The 27,072-nt window shown below is 39.1% G+C and overlaps 1 protein-coding gene across 1 annotated transcript in view; it reads left to right on the top strand.

Annotated features, from left to right (window-relative positions):
• L3MBTL4 (L3MBTL histone methyl-lysine binding protein 4) overlaps positions 1 to 27,072 on the top strand; it is a 448,888-nt gene that overhangs the window by 95,217 nt on the left and 326,599 nt on the right. Inside the window, exon 4 of the mRNA XM_044243369.1 lies at positions 10,800 to 10,854. Within this exon, the coding sequence (XP_044099304.1) occupies positions 10,800 to 10,854 (55 nt within the window). The remainder of the gene's footprint in view (positions 1 to 10,799; positions 10,855 to 27,072) is intronic.

Genomic DNA, 27,072 nt, shown 5'->3' with positions numbered 1-27,072 from the left:
GGTCCTTCATCCATTTTGAGTCTATTTTTGTGTGTGGTGTAAGGAAATGGTCCAATTTCATTTTACTGCATGTGGCTGTCCAATTTTCCCAACACCATTTATTGAAGAGGCTGTCTTTTTTCCATTGGACATTCTTTCCTGCTTTGTCAAAGATTAGTTGACCATAGAGTTGAGGGTCTATTTCTGGGCTCTCTATTCTGTTCCATTGATCTATGTGTCTGTTTTTGTGCCAATACCATGCTGTCTTGATGATGACAGCTTTGTAATAGAGCTTGAAGTCAGGAATTGTGATGCCACCAACTTTGGCTTTCTTTGTCAATATCCCTTTGGCTATTCGAGGTCTTTTCTGGTTCCATATAAATTTTAGGATTATTTGTTCCATTTCTTTGAAAAAGATGGATGGTACTTTGATAGGAATTGCATTAAATGTGTAGATTGCTTTAGGTAGCATAGGCATTTTCACAATATTTATTCTTCCAATCCAGGAGCATGGAACATTTTTCCGTTTCTTTGTGTCTTCCTCAATTTCTTTCATGAGTACTTTATAGTTTTCGGAGTATAGATTCTTAGCCTCTTTGGTTAGGTTTATTCCTAGGTATCTTATGGTTTGGGGTGCAGTTGTAAATGGGATGGACTCCTTAATTTCTCTTTCTTCTGTCTTGTTGTTGGTGTAGAGAAATGCAACCGGTTTCTGTGCAATGATTTTATATTCTGACACTTTACTGAATTCCTGTAGAAGTTCTAGCAGTTTTGGAGTGGAGTCTTTTGGGTTTTCCACATAGAGTATCATATCATCTGCGAAGAGTGATTATTTGACTTCTTCTTTGCCGATTTGGATGCCTTTAATTTCCTTTTGTTGTCTGATTGCTGAGGCTAGGACTTCTAGTACTATGTTGAATAGCAGTGGTGATAATGGACATCCCTGCCGTGTTCCTGACCTTAGTGGAAAAGCTTTCAGTTTTTCTCCATTGAGAATGATATTTGCGGTGGGTTTTTCTTAGATGGCTTTGATGATATTGAGGTATGTGCCCTCTATCCCTACACTTTGAAGGGTTTTGATCAGGAAGGGATGCTGTACTTTGTCATATGCTTTTCCAGCATCTATTGAGAGTATCATATGGTTCTTGTTCTTTCTTTTATTGATGTGTTGTATCACATTGACTGATTTGTGGATGTTGAACCAACCTTGCAGCCCTGGGATAAATCCCACTTGGTCGTGGTGAATAATCTTTTTAATGTACTGTTGAATCCTATTGGCTAGTATTTTGGTGAGAATTTTTGCATCTGTGTTCATCAAGGATATTGGTCTGTAGCTCTCTTTTTTGATGGGATCCTTGTCTGGTTTTGGGATCAAGGTGATGCTGGCCTCATAAAATGAGTTTGGAAGTTTTCCTTCCATTTCTATTTTTTGGAACAGTTTCAGGAGAATAGGAATTAGTTCTTCTTTAAATGTTTGGTAGAATTCCCCCGAGACGCCGTCTGGCCCTGGCTTTTGTTTGTTTGGAGATTTTTAATGACTGTTTCAATCTCCTTACTGGTTATGGGTCTGTTCAGGCTTTCTATTTCTTCCTGGTTCAATTTTGGTAGTTTATATGTTTCTAGGAATGCATCCATTTCTTCCAGATTGTCAAATTTGTTGGCGTAGAGTTGCTCATAGTATGTTCTTATAATAGTTTGTATTTCTTTGGTGTTAGTTGTGATCTCTCCTCTTTCATTCATGATTTTATTTATTTGGGTCTTTTCTCTTTTCTTTTTGATAAGTCTGGCCAGGGGTTATCAATTTTATTAATTCTTTCAAAGAACCAGCTCCTAGTTTCGTTGATTTGTTCTATTGTTTTTTTGGTTTCTATTTCATTGATTTCTGCTCTGATATTTATGATTTCTCTTCTCCTGCTGGGCTTAGGGTTCCTTTCTTGTTCTTTCTCCAGCTCCTTTAGATGTAGGGTTAGGTTGTGTACCTGAGACCTTTCTTGTTTTTTTGAGAAAGGCTTGTACCGCTATATATTTTCCTCTCAGGACTGCCTTTGTTGTGTCCCATAGATTTTGAGCCGTTGTATTTTCATTATCATTTGTTTCCATGATATTTTTCAATTCTTCTTTAATTTCCCGGTTGACCCATTCATTCTTTAGAAGGATGCTGTTTAGTCTCCATGTATTTGGGTTCTTTCCAAACTTCCTCTTGTGGTTGAGTTCTAGCTTCAGAGCATTGTGGTCTGAAAATATGCAGGGAATGATCCCAATCTTTTGATACCAGTTGAGTCCTGATTTAGGACCGAGGATGTGATCTATTCTGGAGAATGTTCCATGTGTACTAGAGAAGAATGTGTATTCTGTTGCTTTGAGATGAAATGTTCTGAATATATCTGTGATGTCCACCTGGTCCAGTGTGTCGTTTAAGGCCTTTATTTCCTTGTTGATCTTTTGCTTGGATGATCTGTCCATTTCAGTGAGGGGAGTGTTAAAGTCCCCTACTATTATTGTATTATTGTTGATGTGTTTCTTTGATTTTGTTATTAATTGGTTTATATAGTTGGCTGCTCCCACGTTGGGGGCATAGATATTTAAAATTGTTAGATCTTCTTGTTGGACAGACCCTTTGAGTATGATATAGTGTCTTCCTCATCTCTTATTATAGTCTTTGGCTTAAAATCTAATTGATCTGATATAAGGATTGCCACTCCTGCTTTTTTCTGATGTCCATTAGCATGGTAAATTCTTTTCCACCCCCTCACTTTAAATCTGGAGGTGTCTTCGGGCTTAAAATGAGTTTCTTGGAGGCAACATATAGATGGGTTTTGTTTTTTTATCCATTCTGATACCCTGTGTCTTTTGATTGGGGGCATTTAGCCCATTAACATTCAGGGTAACTATTGAGAGATATGAATTTAGTGCCATTGTATTGCCTGTAAGGTGACTGTTACTGTATATGGTCTCTGTTCCTTTCTGATCTACCACTTGTAGGCTCTCTCTTTGCTTAGAGGACCCCTTTCAGTATTTCCTGTAGAGCTGGTTTGGTGTTTGCAAATTCTTTCAGTTTTTGTTTGTCCTGGAAGCTTTTAATCTCTCCTTCTATTTTCAATGATAGCCTAGCTGGATATAGTATTCTTGGCTGCATGTTTTTCTTGTTTAGGGCTCTGAAAATATCATGTCAGCTTTTTCTGGCCTGCCAGGTCTCTGTGGATAAGTCAGCTGCCAATCTAATATTTTTACCATTGTATGTTACAGACTTCTTTTCCCGGGCTGCTTTCAGGATTTTCTCTTTGTCACTAAGACTTGTAAATTTTACTATTAGGTGATGGGGTGTGGGCCTATTCTTAATGATTTTGAGGGGCATTCTCTGAACCTCCTGAATTTTGATGCTCGTTCCCTTTGCCATATTGAGGAAATTCTCCCCAATAATTCTCTCCAGTATACCTTTTCCTCCCCTCTCTCTTTCTTCTTCTTCTGGAATCCCAATTATTCTAATGTTGTTTCATCTGATGGTGTCACTTATCTTTCGAATTCTCCCCTCATGGTCCAGTAGCTGTTTGTCCCTCTTTTGCTCAGCTTCTTATTCTCTGTCATTTGGTCTTCTATATCACTAATTCTTTCTTCTGCCTCATTTATCCTAGCAGTGAGCGCCTCCATTTTTGATTGTACCTCATTAATAGCTTTTTTGATTTCAACTTGGTTAGATTTTAGTTCTTTTATTTCTCCAGAAAGGGCTTTTATATCTCCCAAGAGGGTTTCTCTAATATCTTCCATGCCTTTTTTGAGCCCAGCTAGAACCTTGAGAATTGTCATTCTGAACTCTAGATCTGACATATTACCAATGTCTGTATTGATTAGATCCCTAGCCTTCAGTACTGCCTCTTGTTCTTTTTTTTGTGGTAATTTTTTCCCACCTTGTCATTTTGTCGAGATAAGAGTATATGAAGGAGCAAGTAAAATACTAAAAGGGTGGCAACAACCCCAGGAAAATATGCTTTAACCAAATCAGAAGAGATCCCAAATCGTGATGGGGGAGAAAGGGGATAAAAAGAGGTTCAAAAAGAAAGAAAGAAAAAAAAGAAAGGAAAAAAAAGAAAAGAATTAAAAAAAGAAAACGAATAAAGAAAAGTATAAAAAAGAAAAAAATATATATTAGATAAACTTGTTAAAAAACGTTAAAAAAGAAAAGGGTAAAAGTTAAAAAAAAATTTAGCAGAAGAAGAGAAAAAAATGAAAAAAAAAATTAAATTAACTACAAGACTAAAAAATCACAGGGAGAAAGCCATGAGTTTCGTGCTTTGCTTTCTCCTCCTCTGGAATTCTGCTGCTCTCCTTGGTATTGAAACCGCACTCCTTGGTAGATGAACTTGGTCTTAGCTGGATTTCTTATTGATTGTCTGGGGGAGGGGCCTGGTGTAGTGATTCTCAAGTGTCTTTGCCCCAGGCGGAATTGCACTGCCCTTACCAGGGGCCGGGCTGAGTAATCCGCTTGGGTTTGCTTTCAGGAGCTTTTGTTTCCTGAGCGCTTTCCATAGAGTTCTGGAGGACAGGAATACAAATGGCCGCCTCCTGGTTTCCAGGCCGGAGTTGCCGAGAGCCCGGGGCCTCACTCCTCAGTGCGCCTTCAGAGAACAGCGCCCAGTAACTCCCGTCTCCCTGACCTCTGGCTGTGCTCTGAGCTCACCGAGCCTGTGGCTGGTTCAAGGTCATCCCGAGCTGTGATCTTACTGTCGGCTCTGTCTCTGTAGCCGGCTTTCCCGTTCTAATTCCCGCAAGCTCTGTGATCCTTCTGTGACCCTGCGGGACCTGAGGCCACGATCCTTCTGTGACCCTGCGGGACCTGAGGCCACGCTTCCCCCGCGTGGGCTTCGCCCTGGTTTAGCCTCTGGAGCGATGTCCCTCAGTGGAATAGACTTTTAATTTTTTTTTTTAAAGATTTTATTTATTTGTCAGAGAGAGAGAGGGAGTGAGAGCGAGCACAGGCAGACAGAATGGCAAGCAGAGGCAGAGGAAGAAGCAGGCTCCCTGCCGAGCAAGGAGCCCGATGCGGGACTGGATCCCAGGACGTTGGGATCATGACCCGAGCTGAAGGCAGCTGCCCAACCAACTGAGCCACCCAGGCGTCCCCAGAACAGACTTTTAAAAGTCCTGATTTTGTGCTCCGTTGCTCCGCCGCTTGCCGGGAGCCGGCCCCTTCCCCCGGGGTCTATCTTCCCGTCGCTTTGGATTCACTTCTCCGCCAGTCCTACCTTTCAGAAAGTGGTTGTTTTTCTGTTTCTAGAATTGCTGTTCTTCTCTTCGATCTGCCAATGGATTTGCAGGTGTTTGCAATCTTTAGGTAAGCTCTCTAGCTGATCTAGTCTCAGCCTACTTCTCCACCATCTTGACTCTTACATCCATATTTGTATTTTTAAAAGTAATTTCAAAGCCCCCTGAAACCCTTTATTTGGAGGATTTTTTTAAACGAATTTATTTATTTATTTGAAAGATTGAGAAACAGTGAGAGAGGGAACACAAACAGGGGGAGTGAGAGAGGGAGAAGCACGCTTCCTGCTGAGCAGGGAGCCTGAAGTGGGACCAGATCCCAGGACCCTGGGATCATGACCTGAGGCGAAGGCAGACGCTTAATGACTGAGTCACACAGGTGCCCCAATTTGGAGGACTTCAAAATTGGGAAACTGTTCCCCAATTTTTAAGTGTATAATTGTGAGTTTGTATGTAGGCATACATTGTTTATGACCACAAAACTGTGTAAATGAAACATATTTCTGGATACCCATTAACAAATGCTCTTTGCTAGTGAGTATCTTTCTTTTTTTTAAAATTTTTTTATTGTGTTATGTTAGCCACGATAAAATACATCATTAGTTTTTGACACAGAGTTCCAAGATTCATTGTTTATGTACAACACCCAGTGCTCCATGCAATATGTGCCGTCCTTAATACCACCACCGGGGTCACCCATCTCCCATCCCCTCCCCTCCCTCCAAACCTCTCAGTTTGTTCTTCAGAGTCCACAATCTCTCATGATTCATTTCCCCCTCTGATTTCCCCCAATTCACTATTCCTTTCTTTCTCCTAATATCCTCTAAGTTATTCTGTATGTTCTACAAGTAGGGGAAACCATATAATTGACTTTCTCTGCTTGACTATTTCACTCAGTATAATCTCCTTCAGTCCCGTCCATACAAAAGTTGGGTATTCATCCATATATTCCATTGTATATATGAACCACATCTTCTTTTTCTACCCATCTGTGAAAGGGCATCTCAGCTCTTTCCACACTTTGGTGATTGTAGACATTGCTGCTACGAACGTTGGGGTACATATGGACCTTCTTTTCACTACATCTATATCTTTGGCGTGAATATCCAGTAGTGCAATCACAGGGTCACAGGGTAGCTCTATTTTTAATTTTTTGAGGAATCTCCACACTGTTTTCAAAGTGGCTACACCAACTTGCATTCCTACCAACAGTGTAAGAGGGTTCCTCCTTCTCCACATCCTCTCCAACATTTGTTATTTTCTGCCTTGTTAGCCTTTGCAATTCCAACTGGTGCAAGATGGTATCTCAATGTGGTTTTGATTTGAATTTCCCTGATGGCTAGTGATGATGAACTTTTTTTCCTGTGTCTGTTAGCCAGTTGTATGTCTTCATTGGAAAAGTGCCTATTCATGTCTTCTGCCCATTTTTAAACATGATTATCTATTTTTTGTGTGTTGAGTTTGAAAAGTTATTTATAGATCTTGGATATCAACCCTTTGTCTGTAAATATCTTCTCCCATTCCGTGGGTTGCCTCTTTGTTTTGTTGACTGTTTCCTTGGCTGTGCAGAAGCTTTTTATCTTGATGTAGTCCCCAAAGTTCACTTCCGCTTTTGTTTCCTTTGCCTTTGGAAACCTGTCTTGAAGGAAATGCTGTGGCCAGTGTTGGAGCGGTTACTGCCTATGTTTTCCTCTAGGGTTTTGATGGATTCCTGTCTCACGTTGAGGTCTTTCATCCATTTTGAGTTCATCTTTGTGCATGACATAAGAGAATGGTCAAGTTTCATTCTTTTATATATAGCTAGCTGTCCAATTTTCCCAGCACCACTAATTGAAGAGACTTTTTTCCACTGTATATTTTTTTCTGCTTTTTGAAGATTATTTGACCATAGAGTTGAGGGTCCATATCTGGGCTCTCTACTCTGTTCCATTGGTGTTTCTGTGCCAATACCATGCAGGTACTATCCATATGCTATCTACAAGAGATGCATTTTGAACCTAAAGTTATATCCAGACTGAAAGTGAATATATGGAGAACCATCTTTCATGCCAGTGAGCCTCAGGAGAAAGCTGGGGTAGCAATTCTCATATCAGATAAATGTAGTCAGAGATACAGAAGGACACTACATCATTCCTAAAGGGTCTATCCAACAAGAAGATATAACTATTATAAATGTTTATGCCCCCATCTGAGAGCAGCCAAGTTCATAAGCCAACTGTTCAAAATAGTCATATTGATTAGAACATGTTAATTGTAGGGGATCTTAACACGCCCCTCTCAGCAAGACATAGATTCTCTAAGCAGAAAATCAACAAAGATATAAGAGCTTTTTTTTTTTAATTTTTTTTAAGATTTTATTTATTTATTTGATAGAGAGATCACGAGTAGGCAGAGAGGCAGAGAGAGAGAGAGAGAGAGAGAGAGAGAGAGAGAGAGGAGGAAGCAGGCTCCCCACTGAGCAGAGAGCTCAATACGGGGCTCGATCCCAGGACCCTAGGATCATGACCTGAGCTGAAGGCAGAGGCTTTAACCCACTGAGCCACCCCGGTGCCCTGATATAAGAGCTTTGAATGATATTTGGACCAGATGGACTTCATAGATATATACAGAACATTCTCCCCTAAAACAACAGAATAATCAAGAATAGACCATATACTGTGTCACAAATCAGGTCTCAATACCAAAAGATTGAGATTATTCCCTGGATATCCTCAGACCACAATGCTTTGAAACTGGAACTCAATCACAAGAAAAAGTTTGAAAGAAATTCAAGCACTTGGAAGCTAAAGACCATCCTGCTCAAGAATGTTTGGATCAATCAGGAAATCAAAGAAGAACTTAAACAATTCATGGAAACCAATGAGAATGAAGACACATTGGTCCAAAACCTATGGGATATGGCAAAGACAATACAAAGGGGGTAATTCATAGCCATCCAAGCCTCACTCAAAAACACTGAAAAAGGGGCGCCTGGGTGGATCAGTGGGTTAAGCCGCTGCCTTCGGCTCAGGTCATGATCTCAGGGTCCTAGGATCGAGTCCTGAATCGGGCTCTCTGCTCAGCAGGGAGCCTGCTTCCTCCTCTCTCTCTCTGCTTGCCTCTCTGCCTACTTGTGATCTCTCTCTATCAAATAAATAAATAAAATCTTAAAAAAAAAAAAAACACTGAAAAATCCCGAATATACAAGCACTCTTTACACCTTAAGGAATTGGAAAATCAACAACAAATTAAGCCAACCCCACCCACAAGAAGGGGAATAATTAAGATTGGAGCAGAGATCAATGAGTTAGAAACTGGAGATATAGTTGAACACATCAACAAAACTAGAGGGTTGTTCTTTGATAGAATTAATAAGATTGATGAACCACTGGCCAAACTAAGCCAAAAGAAAAGAGAAAAGACCCAAATTATTAAAGTTATGAATGAAAGGCGAGAGATCACGACTAACACCAAGGAAATAGAAACAGTCATCAGAAATTATTATCAATGGCTATATGCCAATATCTTAAGCAACCTAGGAGAAATGTATGCATTCCTGGAATAAACTTTCCAGAGTGAAACAGGAAGAAATTGACAACCTGAATAGACCAATTGAAGCAGTGATCAAAAACCTCCCAAAAAACAGAAGTCCAGGACATGACGGATTCCCTGGGGAATTCTACCAAACCTTCAGAGAAGAAATAATACCTATTCTCCTGAACCTATTTCAAAAAATAGAAACAGAAGGAAAACTTCTAGACTTTTTCTGTGAAGCCAGCATTACCCTGATCCCCAAACCAGGCAAAGACGTCATCAAAAAGGAGAATTTCAGACCAATATTCCTGATGAATATGGATGTCAAGATTCTTAACAAGATCCTAGCTAATTGGATCAAACAGTACATTAAAAAAAATGATCCACCATGACCAGGTGGAATTTAGCCCTGGAAGTCAAGGGTGGTTCAACATTTGCAAATCAATCAATATGATAGAACAAATTAATAAGAGAAGAGAGAAGAGCTACATGGTCCTCTCTCAATTGATGTAGAAAAGCATTTGACAAAATACAGCATCCTATTCTGATTAAAACTCTTCAGAGTATAGGGATAGAGGGAACATTCCTCAGCTTCATAAAATCCATCTATGAAAAATGCACAGCAAATATCATTCTCAATGGGAAAAAGCTGAGAACCTTCCCATTGATATCAGGAAAATGACAAAGATGTCCACTCTTGCCACTGTTGTTCAACATAGTACTAGAAGTCTTAGCAACAACAATCAGACAACAAAAAGAAATAAAAAGTATTCAAATAGGCAAAGAAGAAGTCAGACTGTCTTCACAGATGTCATGATACTTTATGTGGAAAACCCAAAAGACTCCACCCCCAAATTATTAGAACTCATAAAGCAATTCAGTAATGTGGCAGGATACAAAATCAATGTGCAGAAATCAGTTGCTTTCTTATACACTAACAATGAAAACATAGAAAGGGAAATTAGAGAATCGATTCCATTTACAATAGCACCAGGAACCATAAGCTACCTGAGAATAAACTTAACCAAAGAGGTAAATAATCTGTACTCGAGGAACTACAGAACACTCATGAAAGAAATTGAAGAAGACACAAAAAGATGGAAAAACATTCCATGCTCATAGAAGAATAAACATTGTTAAAATGTCTCTGCTTCCCAGTGCAATCTATATTTTCAATGCCATTTGATCAAAATACCAGCGTCATTTTTCAAAGTGCTGGAACAGATAATCCTAAAATTTCTATGAAACCAGAAAAGACCCTGAATTGCTTAGGAAATGTGGAAAAAGAAAAACAAAGCTGGGTCATGATGTTGCCTGATTTCAAGCTTTACCACAAAGCTGTGATCACCAAGACAGCATGGTACTGGCACAAAAACAGACACATAGACCAATGGAACTTTCAAAAAAAAGTTATCCCTTAGTCTTTGTTAGATGGTCCACCTTCCTTCCAGAGTTTCTACGAGAGTGTGTCTGATGAATTGCTTGCTCTGTGGAGAGAAGTTCTGCCATGTTCTTGTTGGGCACTTGTGGTGTTTGTCATATTCAGTCTCTGGTCTTTTTCAGAGGAATCTTTGAAGTCCTTTGTCTCTACTTTGCAGGTCAGTTTGTCTAAAGTTAGATAATATAATCCGGACTGAGTCATAATAATCTGTCATAAGTGCCAGTAGGTTGAAGGAAGATGTATGTTGGAGGACTTGGCTCTGGTGTGGGACTTGCCTCTTCCATCAGCCTGCCTCTGGCATGACTATCACACCCAGGCAGGAAGAAGGCGACTTTATCCACTTCAGTATTAACTGATATTGAACCTTAATCTCTCTCCTATTTTAGCCACCAAAGAATTAAGACAGTAATAAAGGATTCCTCCCATGTCCAAATGATCGTGGTGTGCCTCTGGGATTTGCATACCCACCCGAGGGCCTGGCTGCTGATGTATTGTCCCCATTGTTACAGTGCTTTTCATGGCGTGGCTTCCTGCACACAGAGAAGTTCGTTTCTGGTGTGTCAAACAGTTACCCAAAAATATGGCCTAAGCCACATTTTCTGTGTTCTAGGAGCAAGCTGAGGAAGATAAGAAGCCCAGAGATGGTGCCACCCCATTGAGTCACGGTAATCATCCCCATCATTTACAATTTCAGTACACAGTGAATAACTTTTAAATGAAGTTTTTATTAGATTGCTTTTGTTGTTTTAGGTTTATTAATTAAGCTTGTAAGCATAGTATCATTTATTGTCATTGCTATTACATACTGTTCTGGAGACTTTATCAGAGTCATCTAAGATTTCCAAATATATACAGCAAGAAAAATGCTGAAGCTCTGGCCTCATTTATTTGCCTTTTAAAAATGCTGTTAAGTAAAACAACTTCCGTTTTGTAAACCTTCCCTGAGAACAAGACAATAAGCAATGCTACTTAGTTCAGTGTAATTCTTTGCTTGAGCTTTTCCCAGAGTAGTTTCATCTTCTAATGATCGCATTTGTGCTCTTCCACTGAAGTCTTGTTTTAGAAGAGATTGCACATTTGCTCTAAATTGAATATCCCTCATTATGGTTAATACATCAATAGGTTTTAGATAACAGCTTATTGGTATTCAGTTAATTCTCTGATGTTTTAAATCTATTTATTTATTTATTTAAAAGAGAAAGCACAAGTGGGGGACATGCAGAGGGAGAGGGAGGGAGAGACCCTTTAGCAGGCTCCATGCCCACCACGGAGCTCCACACAGGGCTTGATCTCACAATGGTGAGATCATGACCTGAGCTGAAATCAGGAGTCGGATGCTTAAAAAACTGAGCCAGCCAGGTTCCCCTCTGATGCAGATGTTATTTTCTTGGAATATATATTCCATTATTTTATGATTATTACTATACAGGCAGACACCTGCTATTAAATTTTCTGTAAAATATAGTTGAATTTTCAACATTTTTGCTCCATGGGAAGGAAGCATATACATTTGATAAATCTTTTCTAATGATCTTTTGAACGTATGTTTAACATTTGTTGAATAAGCTTTTTTTTTTAAATAAACAATGGAAACAACTAAAAATATCTTGAAAAAAATGACAAGCAAAAATTGAGGTTTTAAAGACCATTTTATATTGTTCAGTTTGGGGACAAAATATTGAAAATTCGTGATCTTCCATCTAAATGCTTTTAAAATAAAAGTTGTTTTCTGCTCTAAGCAAAATATGCTGCTTTAAATTCTTTTCTTCTCTTGCTGTCAGACAGTCATGTTCTTTGCTGAAAAAGCAAAATAGAATACAGTAATTTGATAATTATGTAATTTGATGTTCAACTCCATTGAGATACATTTTAGTTATGCAACATTGGAATTCTAGAAATAAATTTGGACTGTACCTGGCCCTAACAGCGGGGCTTTTTTAAACATTATTTTTTCCTTTGTACGAGAGATTTTGTGATTTATAATGTTGTTGTTCTCCTTTGCAGGTATATTTTCACTTTAATGCAAATTGTTCTAGATTCTTCTACTCCATGGTTATAACATTTATTCTAGAAAAAGAAGATGCAGTTAGACCAACAATTTAAGAATGTTTGGCCCTCAAAATTTAGATATTTTTAGTAATTTAGTATTTATAGTTTCATATAGCCAAATATGTGTTTGTTGTAAATAGTATTTTCAGTTTTATTGGAAGTGCCTTTTTGCTCTTGTTCTTCCATTGTCAGACTAGTTTTTATTCCATTCTCAAAAGTTTTCACCTGTGGTTTATTCTCAAATCTGAGGTTGTTGCTGTTTGTCCCAACTATTGTCCATAGGTACATGTTTAGAAGAAGGATGGGATTAATTTGTGCATACAGATGCAACAGACTGCTAGTGGAAATGGAAATGAAATTATTTGAGGGGGCTTTTGAGGTCCTGCTTTTAGTGGAATGAAGGAAACTGTTCTCTAAATTGCCTATTATATTATAGTGAAGATTTTCTTACTCCAATTCCTGAAAATTGTTTAATTTTTTTTTGTGCAGGCTTCTTGCAAGACAAAAGATTTAGTCCTTACTTATGTCTTAAAAATAATAACAAAAGGAAAGCAAAAAAATTGAATACATACATATTTATATGTAACCAGAAAATTGTATTAAAAAATAAACACAATTCTTTGTCCTGATTTTACAAGGAAGAAATTTCTTTGGAAATCATTACAAAATAATTTACTGAGAGCACAATCTGTGCCCTAATACTGTCCTGTGTTATAGTTGATGAAGCTTTGAGAGGCCTTTTGACTTTTTTAGGGTAGACAACTAGTGAATGGTGGATCCAGGGTTTAAGCCCACATCTAGTAATTCTAAAGCTTATGTCCTTTCTGCTTTACCTGTTATTTAGCATCCTCCTTTCTTTGTAGCTATTAAGAGAAAAATAGAGAAAATGAATCTTGCTAAGAAATGTGATGGGAAAGATAACTGCTCATATTCAAGGTGCTAATGCTGTGTGATCCAGCCCTCTGTGTCCATGGGAACTGGCTGAACTAGATTTTTCCCGACATAGTCATGCCTTGGAATTAATTTTGTTTGGTTCTTTTGGAAACTTTCTGAGCTAGAGTATTCCTGGTGATTCAGAAATTTTAACAATTGCCTTGGATACCTCTAAGAAAAGTTTTAGTAAGTATTATTTGTTAATAATTATTTATGACTTACGTATCCAGTTAGTGTTATTAATCACTCCATAATCCCAGATCTCTGCACCTGAAGTCTCCAAGATAAAAACAGCTCATTTCTTCTGGTGGATGAGTGATCTCACTTTTTCCCTTCAAAATTTTAAGTGTTTTTTTTTAACTAATGTTAATATTTTTTGGTTGAGTGTTGGGGCAGTGAGGTCTTTATAAACATAAAAAGAGTAGAAGAAATTATAAAGGAAAATGATATATATATAAATTAAATAATATATAAGTATATTTATATACACATATAAATATATTTATATATAATATATATAAATTAAACTTTGTACATCAAAGAACATCATAATAAAAATTAAAATGGAAATAAACCAGCAAATATTTACCACAACTACTGACTGAAGGTCCATGTACACAGTGGATTTAGAAGAAATAATGAGATACACTAAGATCTCAGTGCAGAAATAGACAAAAGAAATGAACAGGCAATTCATGGAAGATGGAATAAAAGAAGCTAAAGCAGAAATGTGTTAAATACATTTAATTTACTAGAAAGCAAAGAAATACACCTTTAAATGTAATGATGAACATTTTTTTGGCCTCCTAATTAACAATTATAAACATGCTGACTCCACTTGCTGGTAGACTAAGGGAGCTGGCTGTCCATACGCTGCTATTGTGAGTGCAAGTTGTTCCATTGTTTTAGGGAACATATTGTTGGCATTTATTGTTAAATAAACATTTCCTTCAACTCTGGAACTCCATTTTTTGGAATTTCTCCCAGTGAAGTAAGCCATCTGCATTGAAGGTATGCATATGATATTGGTTGTGGTACTGATTATAAATGGAGAAGAGCTGGGAATAATATAATTGTCCTATGAATTTTGAATAGGTAAAATACTATGGTACAACTGTGTGTAGACAGTTGTGTGTTCACTTAAGTGCTTTCGAAAAAAATTAAATTACATGGGAGGGAAAGCTTATGGTAACATATCAAGGAGGAAAAAAGCTCAGGTGAGTAATCTCAGTAATGGTTGAAAAAAACCACCTACCTATAGCATGGAAAGAAAGATGTTAACAATTATTATCTCTAAGTTGTGAAATAAAAGAATGTTTTCTATCATTTCTAAGGTTTTTGTTTTGTTTTTTTGTGGGTTTTTATATTTTGCAATTAGTAGGTAATCATGGTACAGTCAGGTAAATATTGAAAAATTAATTTGGAAAATTCTGAACATAAAAACTTCAGTTTATGGAGTAGAGGATGCTGTTGGAATGTCTGTTTTTGGATTTCTTCTTCTTTTTTTTTTTTGTAAGTAACCTTTTCATTTTGGAATAATTTTAGATTTGAGAAAAGTTGCATAGTACAGGTAGTCTTGTATGCCCTTCCCCAGTTTCTACTAACATCTGTCCGTATCTTATATGACTGTAGGACATTTGTCTGAACTAAGAGATTAATGTTGGTACATCACTGTCAACAAACTGCTTAGTTTATTCAAATTCCACTGAATTTTTTACTAATCCTTTTTCTCCAGATTATCATTAGAGGTCTCTGGGCACCTGGCACTTTGACCGGCACCTGCCACTGAACCCTGCCTTCCCCCGTTTTGCTTTGGCCCAACAGAATATGCTGTCTTGGGGCACCTGGTTGGCTCAGTCAGTTACAAGTCTGCCTTCAGTTCAGGTCATGATCCCAGGGTCCTGGGATGGAGCCCCATGTTGAGCTCCCTGCTCAGTGGGGAATCTGCTTCTCCCTCTGACCCTTACTTTGCTAATGCTCTCTCTCTCTCACTTTCTCTGTCTTTGAAATAAATAATAAAATCTTTAAAAAACAATAATGTACAGTCTAGACCTTTTGCTGTCTTTTGCCTGGAGGCCTCTTCTTCTGGCTTATCCAAGTAGCTCGCTCCCTCAGAACAGCATTATCTTCTCTGCTTTCCTTATTTTGTGTTTTTCTCCCTCTTCTGTTTTCTCTCAGCATACCCTAGGGCATTTGGCTTTTAAAAATTACGTTATACAATATGCTTTGTCTCCCACTTAAATTGGGTATCTTTTAAAAAGGCATGTCATCAGGTCCAATCCGGCTGGTAGGATTTACCATTTAGTATACTGAAGTAATAATTTACTAGCACTCTGAAGGATTAATTAGTTCAATGGCCTGGAGAAGAATTAGCACAGCTTCCAAAAGTACTTAACTTACTTTCAGGGAGTAGTTCTGGTGCTGGGGGATATGATTCATTAAATGATTCTGAAAGATTCAAAGATGGTCCTTTGAGCATTGTACTTCTGTTAGAGTAACTAGTTCATTTTCTGGGTGTAATGACAGAAATACTACTTTACAAAGTAATTGTATGTCAGTGGAAATAATACCCACAATTTTAAAACTTTGTGAGCGGTCTGTTGATTGTCACCAATGTAGTTCTTTACCTAAGAATGGACAGCAACACCAGCAAAGGGAAAAAACAAATCAATCTTACTTTAGTCCCTTCTTATTTTTATAGATGGCATTTATTGTCAATAAATGGATAGCTAAATGTTTAGGTATTTGGCAACTTTGAATATATGGAATTACATTTTCGTTGAGCTATGTAACTGTCACTGGAGGATAAGCAGGGGACTTCTTTGTAACTAATAGACATTTTTGGTGGGACCCTTTAACAAAATGTGTTCAGATGCACTTTAATTTAAAAAGAAGATGTTTTCTACACACACACACACAATACTACTCTGTAAAAAATAGTTTTTAGTATATATTTTCAAATAATTTATTTGGTCTTGAAGAGTGGTTTATAAGGGAGCTAATCTTTGAACTTAAATAGTCAAGTTGACAGACCTCCCTGTAGTATTCTGACACTTCGAGGTGAATTAGCAGCGCTGTGAATATACACTCTCACAAAGGAAAGAAGCACATTTATTTTCTTCTGGGGGTCAGTCAATAGATGATATCAATTGATAAAACTATGTAAAGTCCAAAGATAGAGGAAGGACCTGTATTCATAAAACTTATTCATGAAGAGTTTTTATGGGTCATGTTGAATTCTTTACTATATGAAAGCAGACATCATATGAAAATTTTTACTGCATTAAATAACTTCCTGAGAAAGCCTCCAGATTATGTTCTTCAGCTGTCCTGCAGAGCAGTCTCTCCTACTGTTTTTGGAGGTCCCTGGTGGGTAATAAATGTTGAACTCTGGAAAAAGGACTGAGGGCTCTGGCTTTTGGATTGACTTAGCAAAAGGAGATGTCACAGAAAGTACTTAGTTCCCCTGGAGGTGTCAGGGAGGCTTTCAGGCTCTACGGGCCTCATAGCTCTAGGGAGGGCCTGACTGCAGCCAGCCACCGTCTCCTCCTGAGGGTCTTGCTTGTTCTGTTCCTAAAACCAGAGACTTTTGTTTAACCAAAGGATTCTTTCCACTAATGTGCTTTGCTGTTTTAAAGCATATTTGATTTTTGTTCAGCATAATTATCTTTTGCTACTGAGATTAAAGCTGTTTCTTTGGGGGCATTTCAATATTCTTTTGAACCTGAACGGTTTCCCTGTGAAATATTTGATTTGGACTCTAGGCTTATTTGCTGACATGCCTGTGTTTAATGACTGCTTCATCTCCCTGTGCTCTCTTAGCACCGTTGAGTGAAGCATTCTTCTTTCTTTAACTACATTTCTTAACAATTTGGAACTATTTCAAACTTACGGAAAAGTTGCAAGTACAGCTCAGAGACCTTTTTTTTTTTTTTTTCCTGGAATACAGAGTACATTGCCATCCTGATGCCTTCTCACGCCCAGATGCTTGGGTATGTATGTCCTACAACCAAGATCATACCCTGCCCAGGCAGGAAGTTAAAGTCTATACCTTACTGGCAAGCCACAGACCCCACCCAGGTTTCCCCAATTATCCTGACAGTGCCCTTTGTGGGAAAGGATCTGGTTCAGAACAAGGCCTGCATTTAGTTATCTGCCTCTCCAGGCTCCTTCAACCTGAGGACCAGCTCCTCAGGTTTCCCTGCACTTGAACTTGACACTCCTGAAGATCATAGGCCAGTTATTCTGTAAATGTTTCTCCTTTGGGGTGTGTCTGATATTTCCTCACGATTAGACTCAAGGTATACATCTTTGGGGGAATATCACAGAAGTGATGCTTTTTTCCCCTTTTGGCCTCCTATCAGATGGCACACAATCATGATTTGTCCCATTTCTGATAACTTATTTTGATCTCTTGATTAAGCTGGTGTCTGTCAGGTCTATCCTCTGTAAAGCTTCGGTTTTTCCTTTAGAATTAGTAAGTATTATAGAGAGGAAATTAGAAGCTCTAAATATCCTATTTTTCACCTTACTTACTTATTTTCTTTCTCTCTCTCTCCTTCCTTTTTTCTAATTTATTTATTTGAATATGGACTTATGGTTCCTTGTTTTTTTATTCATTGGATTTTAATAATTTCTGTCAGTATTTTTGTGCCAAATTGACTGATATTTGGCCAGTAGGAGCCCCTTCAAGTTGGTTTTGGTATCTTTTTGATAGGACTGTATTATTCTTTGAGCCCTTGCATATTTTGTAACTTAAGATGTTTTAGGCTCATCTTATACTCTCCAATCAGTAATATCTCCAGAGGGCTCTGGTTGTTTTTCATGGCTGGGGTTAAGTGTGTTCATTGCTATTAGGCTGTCATTGTTCCCAGGCCTTCTCCCTGGACAGAGCTAAGGAATATCTCTTTGTACGTTTATACACACACACATCTACATTCATACAGATTTATATGCCACAAATATACATGCTTCATGCCAGCATGTACTTTTATTTATATCAGTCTCTCTCTGTATCTTGAAATCTATGAATTCACATCCATCTCTCCATTTCCAGTTGGATGCTCAGGATTCATTCTAGTTTTCCCCTTCATAGATTTGAATTTCAGCTTTTGACAGTGAGAAATGTAGCTCCCATTATCTTTAGTATATTTGCTTACTTGCTGAATCTTCCATTTATCCTCCCATTATCTTTAGTATGTTTGCCATTTACTGAATCAACCATTGTTGCCACCGCCCCCTCCCTTGCATGTATGACCACCTTGCTTCACTCAGGCTCTACCATTCTGGGCTGTCCCCATTCAGATGCCATCCTCAAGCGCCTTTGCACAGACCCTCCTCTGCGGGACACCTTCCTCACCCTAACTGGCCTTGGATGCTCTGTCCCAGGCTGTCCATCCAGGGGGCGCCCTCCTTTCCCCATTTGGACTCTGACTTTACACTCTGGGCCAGCTTCCCAAGTGGATGCCCTCAACACCATGTTTAGGATTCCTCCACCCCCTGCTCCGTGCTATTGCATCCTTCCGTGGTGACATCCCCTCACCCTGCCAAGTTGTCAGGCTCTGCTGGACTCCCCCCACTTGTGGGTATTTTCCTTATAGCCCCTCATCCCTGCATCCTCCCATGTGGATGCCTCCCTTTTCTGTCACATAGGGCTTTAGAATAGGGGAAGGGAGGGGAAGACAGGAAGGAAAGAGAAGGGGAAGAAGAAGGCCAGGAGGATGAAAAGAACATGATACCATTCTTGAAGATGAGATCAGAAGAAAATGAGTAGCATCTAAAGTGGTGAAAAAGCCAACAGACAGGGCGGTGAGGAGTTCTGAGTGTGGGGGTCCTGCTTATGTCTTGAGGCTGGCTGGCTATGTGCCTTGCCCAGGTGAACACCATCTGTAAGCAGGTCGTTCTTTTTTTTTTTTTAAAGATTTTTTTAAATGATTTTTTTATAGATGATTTATTTGATAGAGAGAGATCACAACTAGGCAGAGAGGCAGGCAGAGAGAAGGGGGAAGCAGGCTCCCTGCTGAGCAGAGAGCCCGACATGGGGCTCGATCCCAGGACCCTGAGATCATGACCTGAGCTGAAGTCAGAGGCTTAAACCACTGAGCAACCCAGGTGCCCCTTTTTAAAGATTTTATTTATTTATTTGACAGAGAGAGATCACAAGAGATCACAAGTAAGGATAGAGGCAGGCAGAGAGAGAGAGAGAGGAGAAAGCAGCCTCCCTGCCCAGCAGAGAGCCCGATGTGGGGTTCAATCCCAGGACCCTGAGACCATGAGCCGAAGGCAGAGGCTTAACCCACTGAGCCACCCAGGCACCCCTGTAAGCAGGTCATTCTTGAAGCTCTTGTGTTTCGGGGTAATCCAGTCATTAACATGTCATCTGAAGGTTCTGACTTTTCTGTGGGCCTGGTACTTTCTGATCTCATGGTAGGCTTCAGATCTGCATTCAGCTGTGCACCCTCATTCTTCTCCCAGCCCTGAGGCTGACCCTCTTCCAATGCATTTGGGCATAATTCCCAAAGTTATGAAGCACAGGGGAGAGTCAAGTATGACAATTGTGTTTTGAGTCTCAATACATGGTATCAGTGTGGATGTGACACAGAGGCTTCCACAAAGTGCCCATGGATTTCCTTCCATGGCCAGAAGGAGATAGGAATTGCTGGTGCATTTTTGCTGCTTTGCTTGTTAGTTGTTTCAGTATTTAAGTGCAAAGCTACATTTGTACAAAAGCTCACTTCATAGAGCAGATGAATCCCTTAGAAATTCATTTGGAATGTTCATGACTAGAATCTTATTTTTCTCTACTCATTTTCATACATATAATTGAACCCTACATTAAAAAAAAAAGAAAGCTTTCCTTTAAGATAGAATCTAGCTGACACTGAAAATGTCGTCATGTAATACACGGAACCTTTCCTAGAGCTCAGGCCAGAGCATGCAGGCAGGTAGACCCAGATAGAGGGCTGGGCCCTGGGGGTCTGGCCGTGGGTTGGTCATGAGCCCAGGGTAAATGTTATCTTTCAGAAGTCCAAACTTTTAGTTTCTCTTTTGATATGTGAAAGGAAATAAAGAGTGTGTGCTTAGAATTAAGGAGACCTCGTTTGAATTTCGGTTTTGCCACTTAACTGGCTGTGTGACTTCAAATAATTTTTTCACCTTTTAAAGCTCTAGTTTTCTTGCTTGTGAAATGAGAGTAATAGGTAATCTTTCTTAGCCTGTAATACTTCCAGGATTGAATGAGAAAGTACTTATAATGTGTTTGGCTCTTGGTAGATACTCAACAAATGATATTTTTCTTGAATAGCTTAATAAATAGGGAATTTTTGTGTTTGCTTTCAGTAGTTTTTAGGTTCTTTTTGATATCAGTTCTCATATTTTGCTTAGGAGATTTCTTAAGGACAGTTTAAAAATGATCTACTCTAGAAAATTAGAATTAGGTGAAGCATTTTTTTGAAAAATGTTTTATCTGGGCACCAGCATGGCTCAGTGGGTTAGGCCTTTGCCTTCAGCCCAGGTCGTGGTCTCAGGGTCCTGGGTCTCTGCTCAGCAGGGAGCCTGCTTCCCGCCCCCCCACCACCCCGCCCTGGCCTGTCTCTCTGCCTACTTGTGATCTCTCTCTGTCAAATAAATAAATAAATTCTTTTTAAAAAAGTTTTATTCTACTTAAGAAGGGAATTATTTTTCTTTTAGGAATAGACCAATACAAAGTTTAAACCTTTAAAGTTTATTTATTTACTTATTCATTTTTAGTAATCTCTACACCCAGTGTGGGCCTTGAACTCATCACCCTGAGATTAAGAGTCACATGCTCCATTAACTGAGCCAGCCAGGTGCCCCTAAACCTTTAAAAACTCATTTGGTTGTCTTCTCTGCTGTAACTGGAAGCAGCATAGTGTGTTTGTCGCAAGTCTTTCTGAAAAGCCTCTTTGGCGGGTAGCTATGTGTAGAAAGTAAGCTTTTGGAAAAACACTGTAAGTGAAAATGAAAGATTGTTGCCAATATTTTCTGACAGTTGTGAGGAAAATGAGGAGCATGGGAAATGATAGTGCCATGGGTCTGATCTTTAGTAAGTTGAACAGATATAAAAAGCATATGGGGTTATAAAAAGATACACATTTTTGGAAAACTTGCTGAATGGGTCCATTATTTTGGGATAAAAGAGATCTTATATTTGACTTAAAGTCATTCCTGTCTTAGCAGAGCCCATGCCCAGCAGCCTTGTAGAGAAGAAGACACGCCCAATTTGGTGACAGGCCTGCCCACCCATCAGATGTCCAAGCTGAGACCTGGATGGACACCTTAATACCTTATTATTAGTAGTAGTATTTTGGCTTTTCATGGACAGTCTGTCATCAGGGGCTGTTGGTTTTGCTTCTGGAATATTTTTCTAGTCTGTCTACTCTTTTCATCTTTCCTTAACTGTGAATTGTTGTTCTCCCCAATGACCTTCCTCCATTGCATTTCAACATAAAGCCCAAAGTTGTGAAGCACAGGGGAAATCCACTTGAATCCAAGCTGTCGCCCTTGTCTGCACGCCCCAGCTCATCTCCCAGACCTGTTCTTGAGATGACCTACTCCAGTCTACACATTGCAGCCACACTGTTCTTTTAAAACACAAGCCCAGTCTTTTGCTTTGCTTAAAATTTTTAAAATGCTTTCCATTGCCTATAAGATAGAATATGGGAAAATCTTAATAAGGATTTAGTAGAACTTAACCTTGGAAAATCTGGAATCTGGTCCTTCCTTGCTTCCTCAGCCTCCTTTCCAGCCGGGCGTCTCCCCATCCCTCATGCTCTGATGGCCATCCTTATTTCAGGTTCTGTCACAGGACCCCTGTACCTGCTATGCTTCTTGCCACGGTGTCCCTCCTCTCTCTTTCCAGGTATGTAGACTTGGTGTAGTACTCAAGTGCCCAAGGTAGTACTCAAGTGTACTACTTGCCTAAGTGTAGTACTCAGTTGTTGCTAATGCCTATAGAGCCTCATGTTTTCACTTTAAGAAAGCTTTCTCTGATCTTCCAGACTAGGCTGAGCTGTCTGTTCTATGCCCCTAAGACCCTATATTCTATGAAAGAAAGCACTTAATATAGTTTATAGTATTTTTGAATATTTTATTCTTACCTTATTTTTTTTTTTAAGAGAGTGCGCACACATGTATGCAATCATGTGAGTGGGATACCGGGCATAGGGAGAAGGAGAGAGAATCCCAAGCAGGCTCTATGCTCAGTGCAGAGCCCCACACGAGCTCAGTGTCACAGCCCTGAGATCATGACCTGAGCCAAAATCAAGAGTCGGTCACTTAACTGACTAAGCCATCCCCTAGATGAATAGCTTATGAGTGAGGCCTCATATCCACTATTGTGTCCACAGAGCTTAGCACATAGTAGGTTCTCCATAAGAATTTGTTGAGTAAATGACCAGAGAAAGCAGTTGATGAGGCTGAAAGTTGATGTGGGCCATAGGAGAAGCACCTTATTTGCTGGGTGATGCTGGTTGGATTTTATATTCTTGTTAATAAAGAGACTTTGAAGCTTTGGGCAGGAGAGTGATAGCTTCTCTTGTGGAGAGGGAACTGCACGAGAGTCTCTGGAGAAGACTGGGGAGAGGTGGTAAGTAAGAGAGGAATGGAGAGATCGATGTACCGGTGAGAGCTGGTGAGATGGGGCCGCTCAGCTACCACAGAGCCAGGGCACCTAAGAGGAGGAGATGGGTCCAAAGGTATTATTAAGAGGTGGAGCCATGGGAATGGTAAATGGGTGACTATAGGGGCTGCAGGAAGCATCATCAGAACTAGTGTGTGGAGACCAGTCTCGGACTTGGGGAACATGGAGATCTCACTGGGGAACAGTGCTGGATTTTTGTGTGGAGATTGGGGCCTGTGGAAACCTCCAGTGTTTTGCATTAGAAGCTGGTGAGAGGGGTTGAGGGGCAGCTCGAATTTGAGGGGCAGCTACATCAAGTGTGTAGGTAAGATAGGAACCTGTGAGTACAGGGAAGGCTGAGGATAACCCTCCGGTGTGGAGAGGAAGAGAATCCATTGTGGAGCCAAGATGGAACCCTCAGAACCATGGAAAGAGTGCTGGGTGGCCAAGCACCTTTGGGGTGTTCTTTGTGTGCCCCAGGACTGACCATACTGGACTCTGTATGAGTAGTTGGGACATAGAATAGATCTGTCTCTGTGATAGAGATTTTGAAATAGAAACTTTTTTTTCCTAATTAAGCATGAATTTCTATAAATTTCTAGAAGTTTATGACACTGCTATTTTAGTTTTGCTGTACATTAAAAGTATTCTAACAATATAAGCCTATGGGTTGCCATTTTCTTTGTACTTTTAATTATCTGTAGTTGTCTTCACAGTGCTTAGGATCTTGTGAGAAATTATTTCGCTATGGTGGTTGTTATAATCTTTTACAATGGCATATCTGAATTCAGTAGTTCATATCTTAATTTGACAAGGAAGCCATATTTTATTGATGATTTTAAAAGCTTAGGCAGGATGCTTTGAAATTGAAAACAGTTATTTAAATGAATGCACATTTAAGGCTTACCAGGATAATAGGTTCATTGGACTAAGACAATTATGCCAAAACTAAACCTTGGGGAAATTTTTTTTTCATCTTAAAAATGATTAGCTGATTTGTTAGATACCTCCCATCCCTAAAACTTTGACTATATATTTTTTTTAAAAATTAGAGAGTTAATGCCATAAGGTTTCTATACAGAAGAGTTCAAGGAGAGTGAAGGATTTTGGTGCTGTCTATATGTACTAATATAAATGAGTTCCCTGAACATCAGCTTAAAGGGACAGGAAAATATTAGCTATGAGTGTGTTCTCTTAGTTCTTTTATAGTTCCTTTATTTTATACAGTGAACCTCAGTTCGAATCAGACAATATAGTATCTACTATGTGATAATTTTTGTCCTAAGCTAGCTTACCATTTGTGGATTCCTTCTTATTTTTCAAACAAATTAAAATGATTACTTGGTCCACTTTCATAGTTACTGAGTATCCAGAAAATTTTTGGTGGTGAATTTGGACAGTTTACTGAGTATCTGTACTTATTGTTTCTGACATACAGTTCTTTATTAGTTTCTCATGAACACGACTTAGCAGTTCCAGCAGCAGAAATTTATATTACAGTTCTGCATATTAGAAGTCTGACACGGGTCCCACTGGGCTAACGTCAAGGTGTGGGCAGGGCTGTATTCCTTTGGAAGCTCCTGGGGAGGATCTGGTTCCTTGCCTTTTCCAGCTTTGAGAAGCCAGCTATACTCCTTGGCTTGTGGCTCCTTCCTCCATCTTTAAACTAGCAATGTAGTATCTCCCTTATCCTTTTGTCATAGTGACATCTTCGTTTGATCACAGCTGGGAAAGCTTTTCCCCTTTTTTGTTTTAAAGATTTTATTTATTTATTTGAGAGAGAGTGAGTGAGAGAGTGAGCAAGAGAGCACACACAAGTGGGGAGAGGGGCAGAGGAAGAGAGAGAAGCCAACTTCCTGCTGAGCAGGGAGCTTGACATGGGGTTTGATCCTTGGGATCATGAGCTGAGCTGAAGTCAGATCTTTTTTTTTTTTTTTTTAAATTTTTAATTTTATTTATTTGTCAGAGAATGAGCACAAGAGGGTGGGAGCTGAGGTGGCAGGCAGAGGGAGAAGCAGATTACCTGCTGAGCAAACAGCCCCATGCATGCAGGACCTCATCCCAGGACCCTGGGACCATGACAAGCTGAAGGCAGATGCCCAATTGACTGAGCCACCCATGTGTCCCTGAAGGCAGGTGCTTAAGTGACTGAGCCACCCAGGGACCCCAAAGATCCTCCACTTTTAAGGATACTGATGATTACCTTGTGTCCACCTGGAAAATTCCAGATAATCTCCCTACCTTAAGGAAACTTAACTTAATCACACCTCCAAAATCCATTTTGACATTTAATATAACATTAAGAGTTACATTACATTTAATATAACATTGAGAGTTTCTAGGGATTAGGATGTGGATGTCTTTGCGAGGCCATTATTCTGCCTAACGTAAGTTCTCATTTGCACAATCACTTTGATCTTCTTGATAGAAAACGAGAATTATTTTGTACCTGTTGCTAAGGGAAAAGTGCCATTATTGTGCTTCTTAAAGCACATTTTTTAGGTGCTAAACTTAAGGGTCTTTTACTCATTAGATCTGCAGTTGCTGCACTTTCTTGTTGCCTTTATACAACATTGTAATTCCAAAAAAGTCCAAAAGAACTCAGTGGAGAAAGAGACTGGTGGGGACTAATGGAGTTTTCATTGCTGCTTTGCATGCACTTTCTAGGAATTTAATTATATGAAACTGGTTTAGATGTTTTTAAATGAAAATTCTTTCGACAGTGCTAATTATCTTTCCACTAATAACAGTTGTCTTCCTTGACCCAGATGGTCTGCTAGTGAACCGAAATTCAATGTTCCTTAATGGATTTTAAACTTATATTTACTGAGCATGATGAGTGTTTTAAAAGGTTAGAAATCTGTTAGGTTAAGATATGATTTGGGAAGGAATTTATTTTAAGCACTTTTAGTATCAAGAGAGAAAACAGTTTTGAATAATATTTAAAATATGTTCATTAATTGAAGCCCAGCAGGGGTATGTTGAATAGAGGAAGGTCTAAATTCTGATCAACAGATTAATTAAATTAATGAAACTTGGAATAGCAACTGGAGCTCTGTTTTATTTAGTAGATTACATTAGACGTTTCTAAGATATATTGAAGAAAAAGGTCAAGGGAAATATGCAGTTAATAACTTTATGAGGAGAATATTGCCATCTCATATAAATGGATATTAATTTGAAGATCTGCAGGTATTTATAGGGGAGTATTTTAGTACAGCCAGTAATTATAAGGGTCTTCTTTAAGGATTCTTGGCGATGAAAATTGTTTTCATAGAACTGCCTGCCCCACGTTTACTACTTGTTAACACTAGGAAATCTACACACAAGATTTTTACACTTTACTGTGCTCTTTGCCATTAACCGAATATTCTAGTAAGAACTTTGAAGTTCCTTAGTTCTTTAGTCTCCTCTAGTGACACAACTGGCCCCACTTAGGAATCCTGATCCTCATTCAAACCTCTTGTTAAAGTGACCCTTCATCTCTGGAAGTTTCTTCTTGTCTTCATCTTGTATTCACCTACCCACCTGTCTGACTGATCTCTCAGGTGAGGTGTTTACTATTTCTTCCTCTTCTCCACCTCCTCCTCCTTCTCCCTCTTGTCTTCCTTCCCTTATTCCTCCCTTCCCTTCTTTCTCCTCCTCTTTTGTTACTTGCTCTTTCCTTGTATTCTAATACACCCGTCTGTCCTGGTTTTCATGTCTCTGTGCTTTCTCTTTACCAGTTCTTTACTCTCTACCCTCCATAAAGTGTTGGGATCTCCTTGTATTTCAGCTATTATACTTTTTTCATATTGCACTTTTTCTTTTGGTGATTTCTGTTATCTGGATGCTACCTCAGTTATTTCTGCCTAGCTGCAGATTCATATCTCAGCTTCGCACTGGAAGTGGACTCCACCTGCTTATCCCTCACTGTATCAATTCACACCCTCCTCAATCTTCTTTTCTTTTTGTCTTTGGTCTTTCTCTCCTTCTTTCTTTTTTTGGGGGAGGTGGAGGAGGGGGTGGGGGGACATTGTTTCAACAATGGGACAGTTTGATATTGTAAAATCAGTCAACATAATTCATAACTCAACAACCTAAAAGGGAAAAACCACATAGTGATCTTTAACAGTGAAAAGGCTTTTGGTAAAATTTAACTGTCATTCCTAGGAAAAATTCATTTGTGAAATAATTAATTATAATAAAAATTACCAAATATACTAAAGAGCAAAACAAAACCATTTCAATTAAGATCAGGAAATAGAGATGCCGATTACAT

The sequence above is a fragment of the Neovison vison genome, chromosome 3 (genome assembly GCF_020171115.1).
Source record: "Neovison vison isolate M4711 chromosome 3, ASM_NN_V1, whole genome shotgun sequence".
Lineage (NCBI taxonomy): Eukaryota > Metazoa > Chordata > Mammalia > Carnivora > Mustelidae > Neogale > Neogale vison.
The sequence above is the reverse complement of the archived record's forward strand: the minus strand, read 5'-3'. Positions and strand labels throughout refer to the sequence as shown.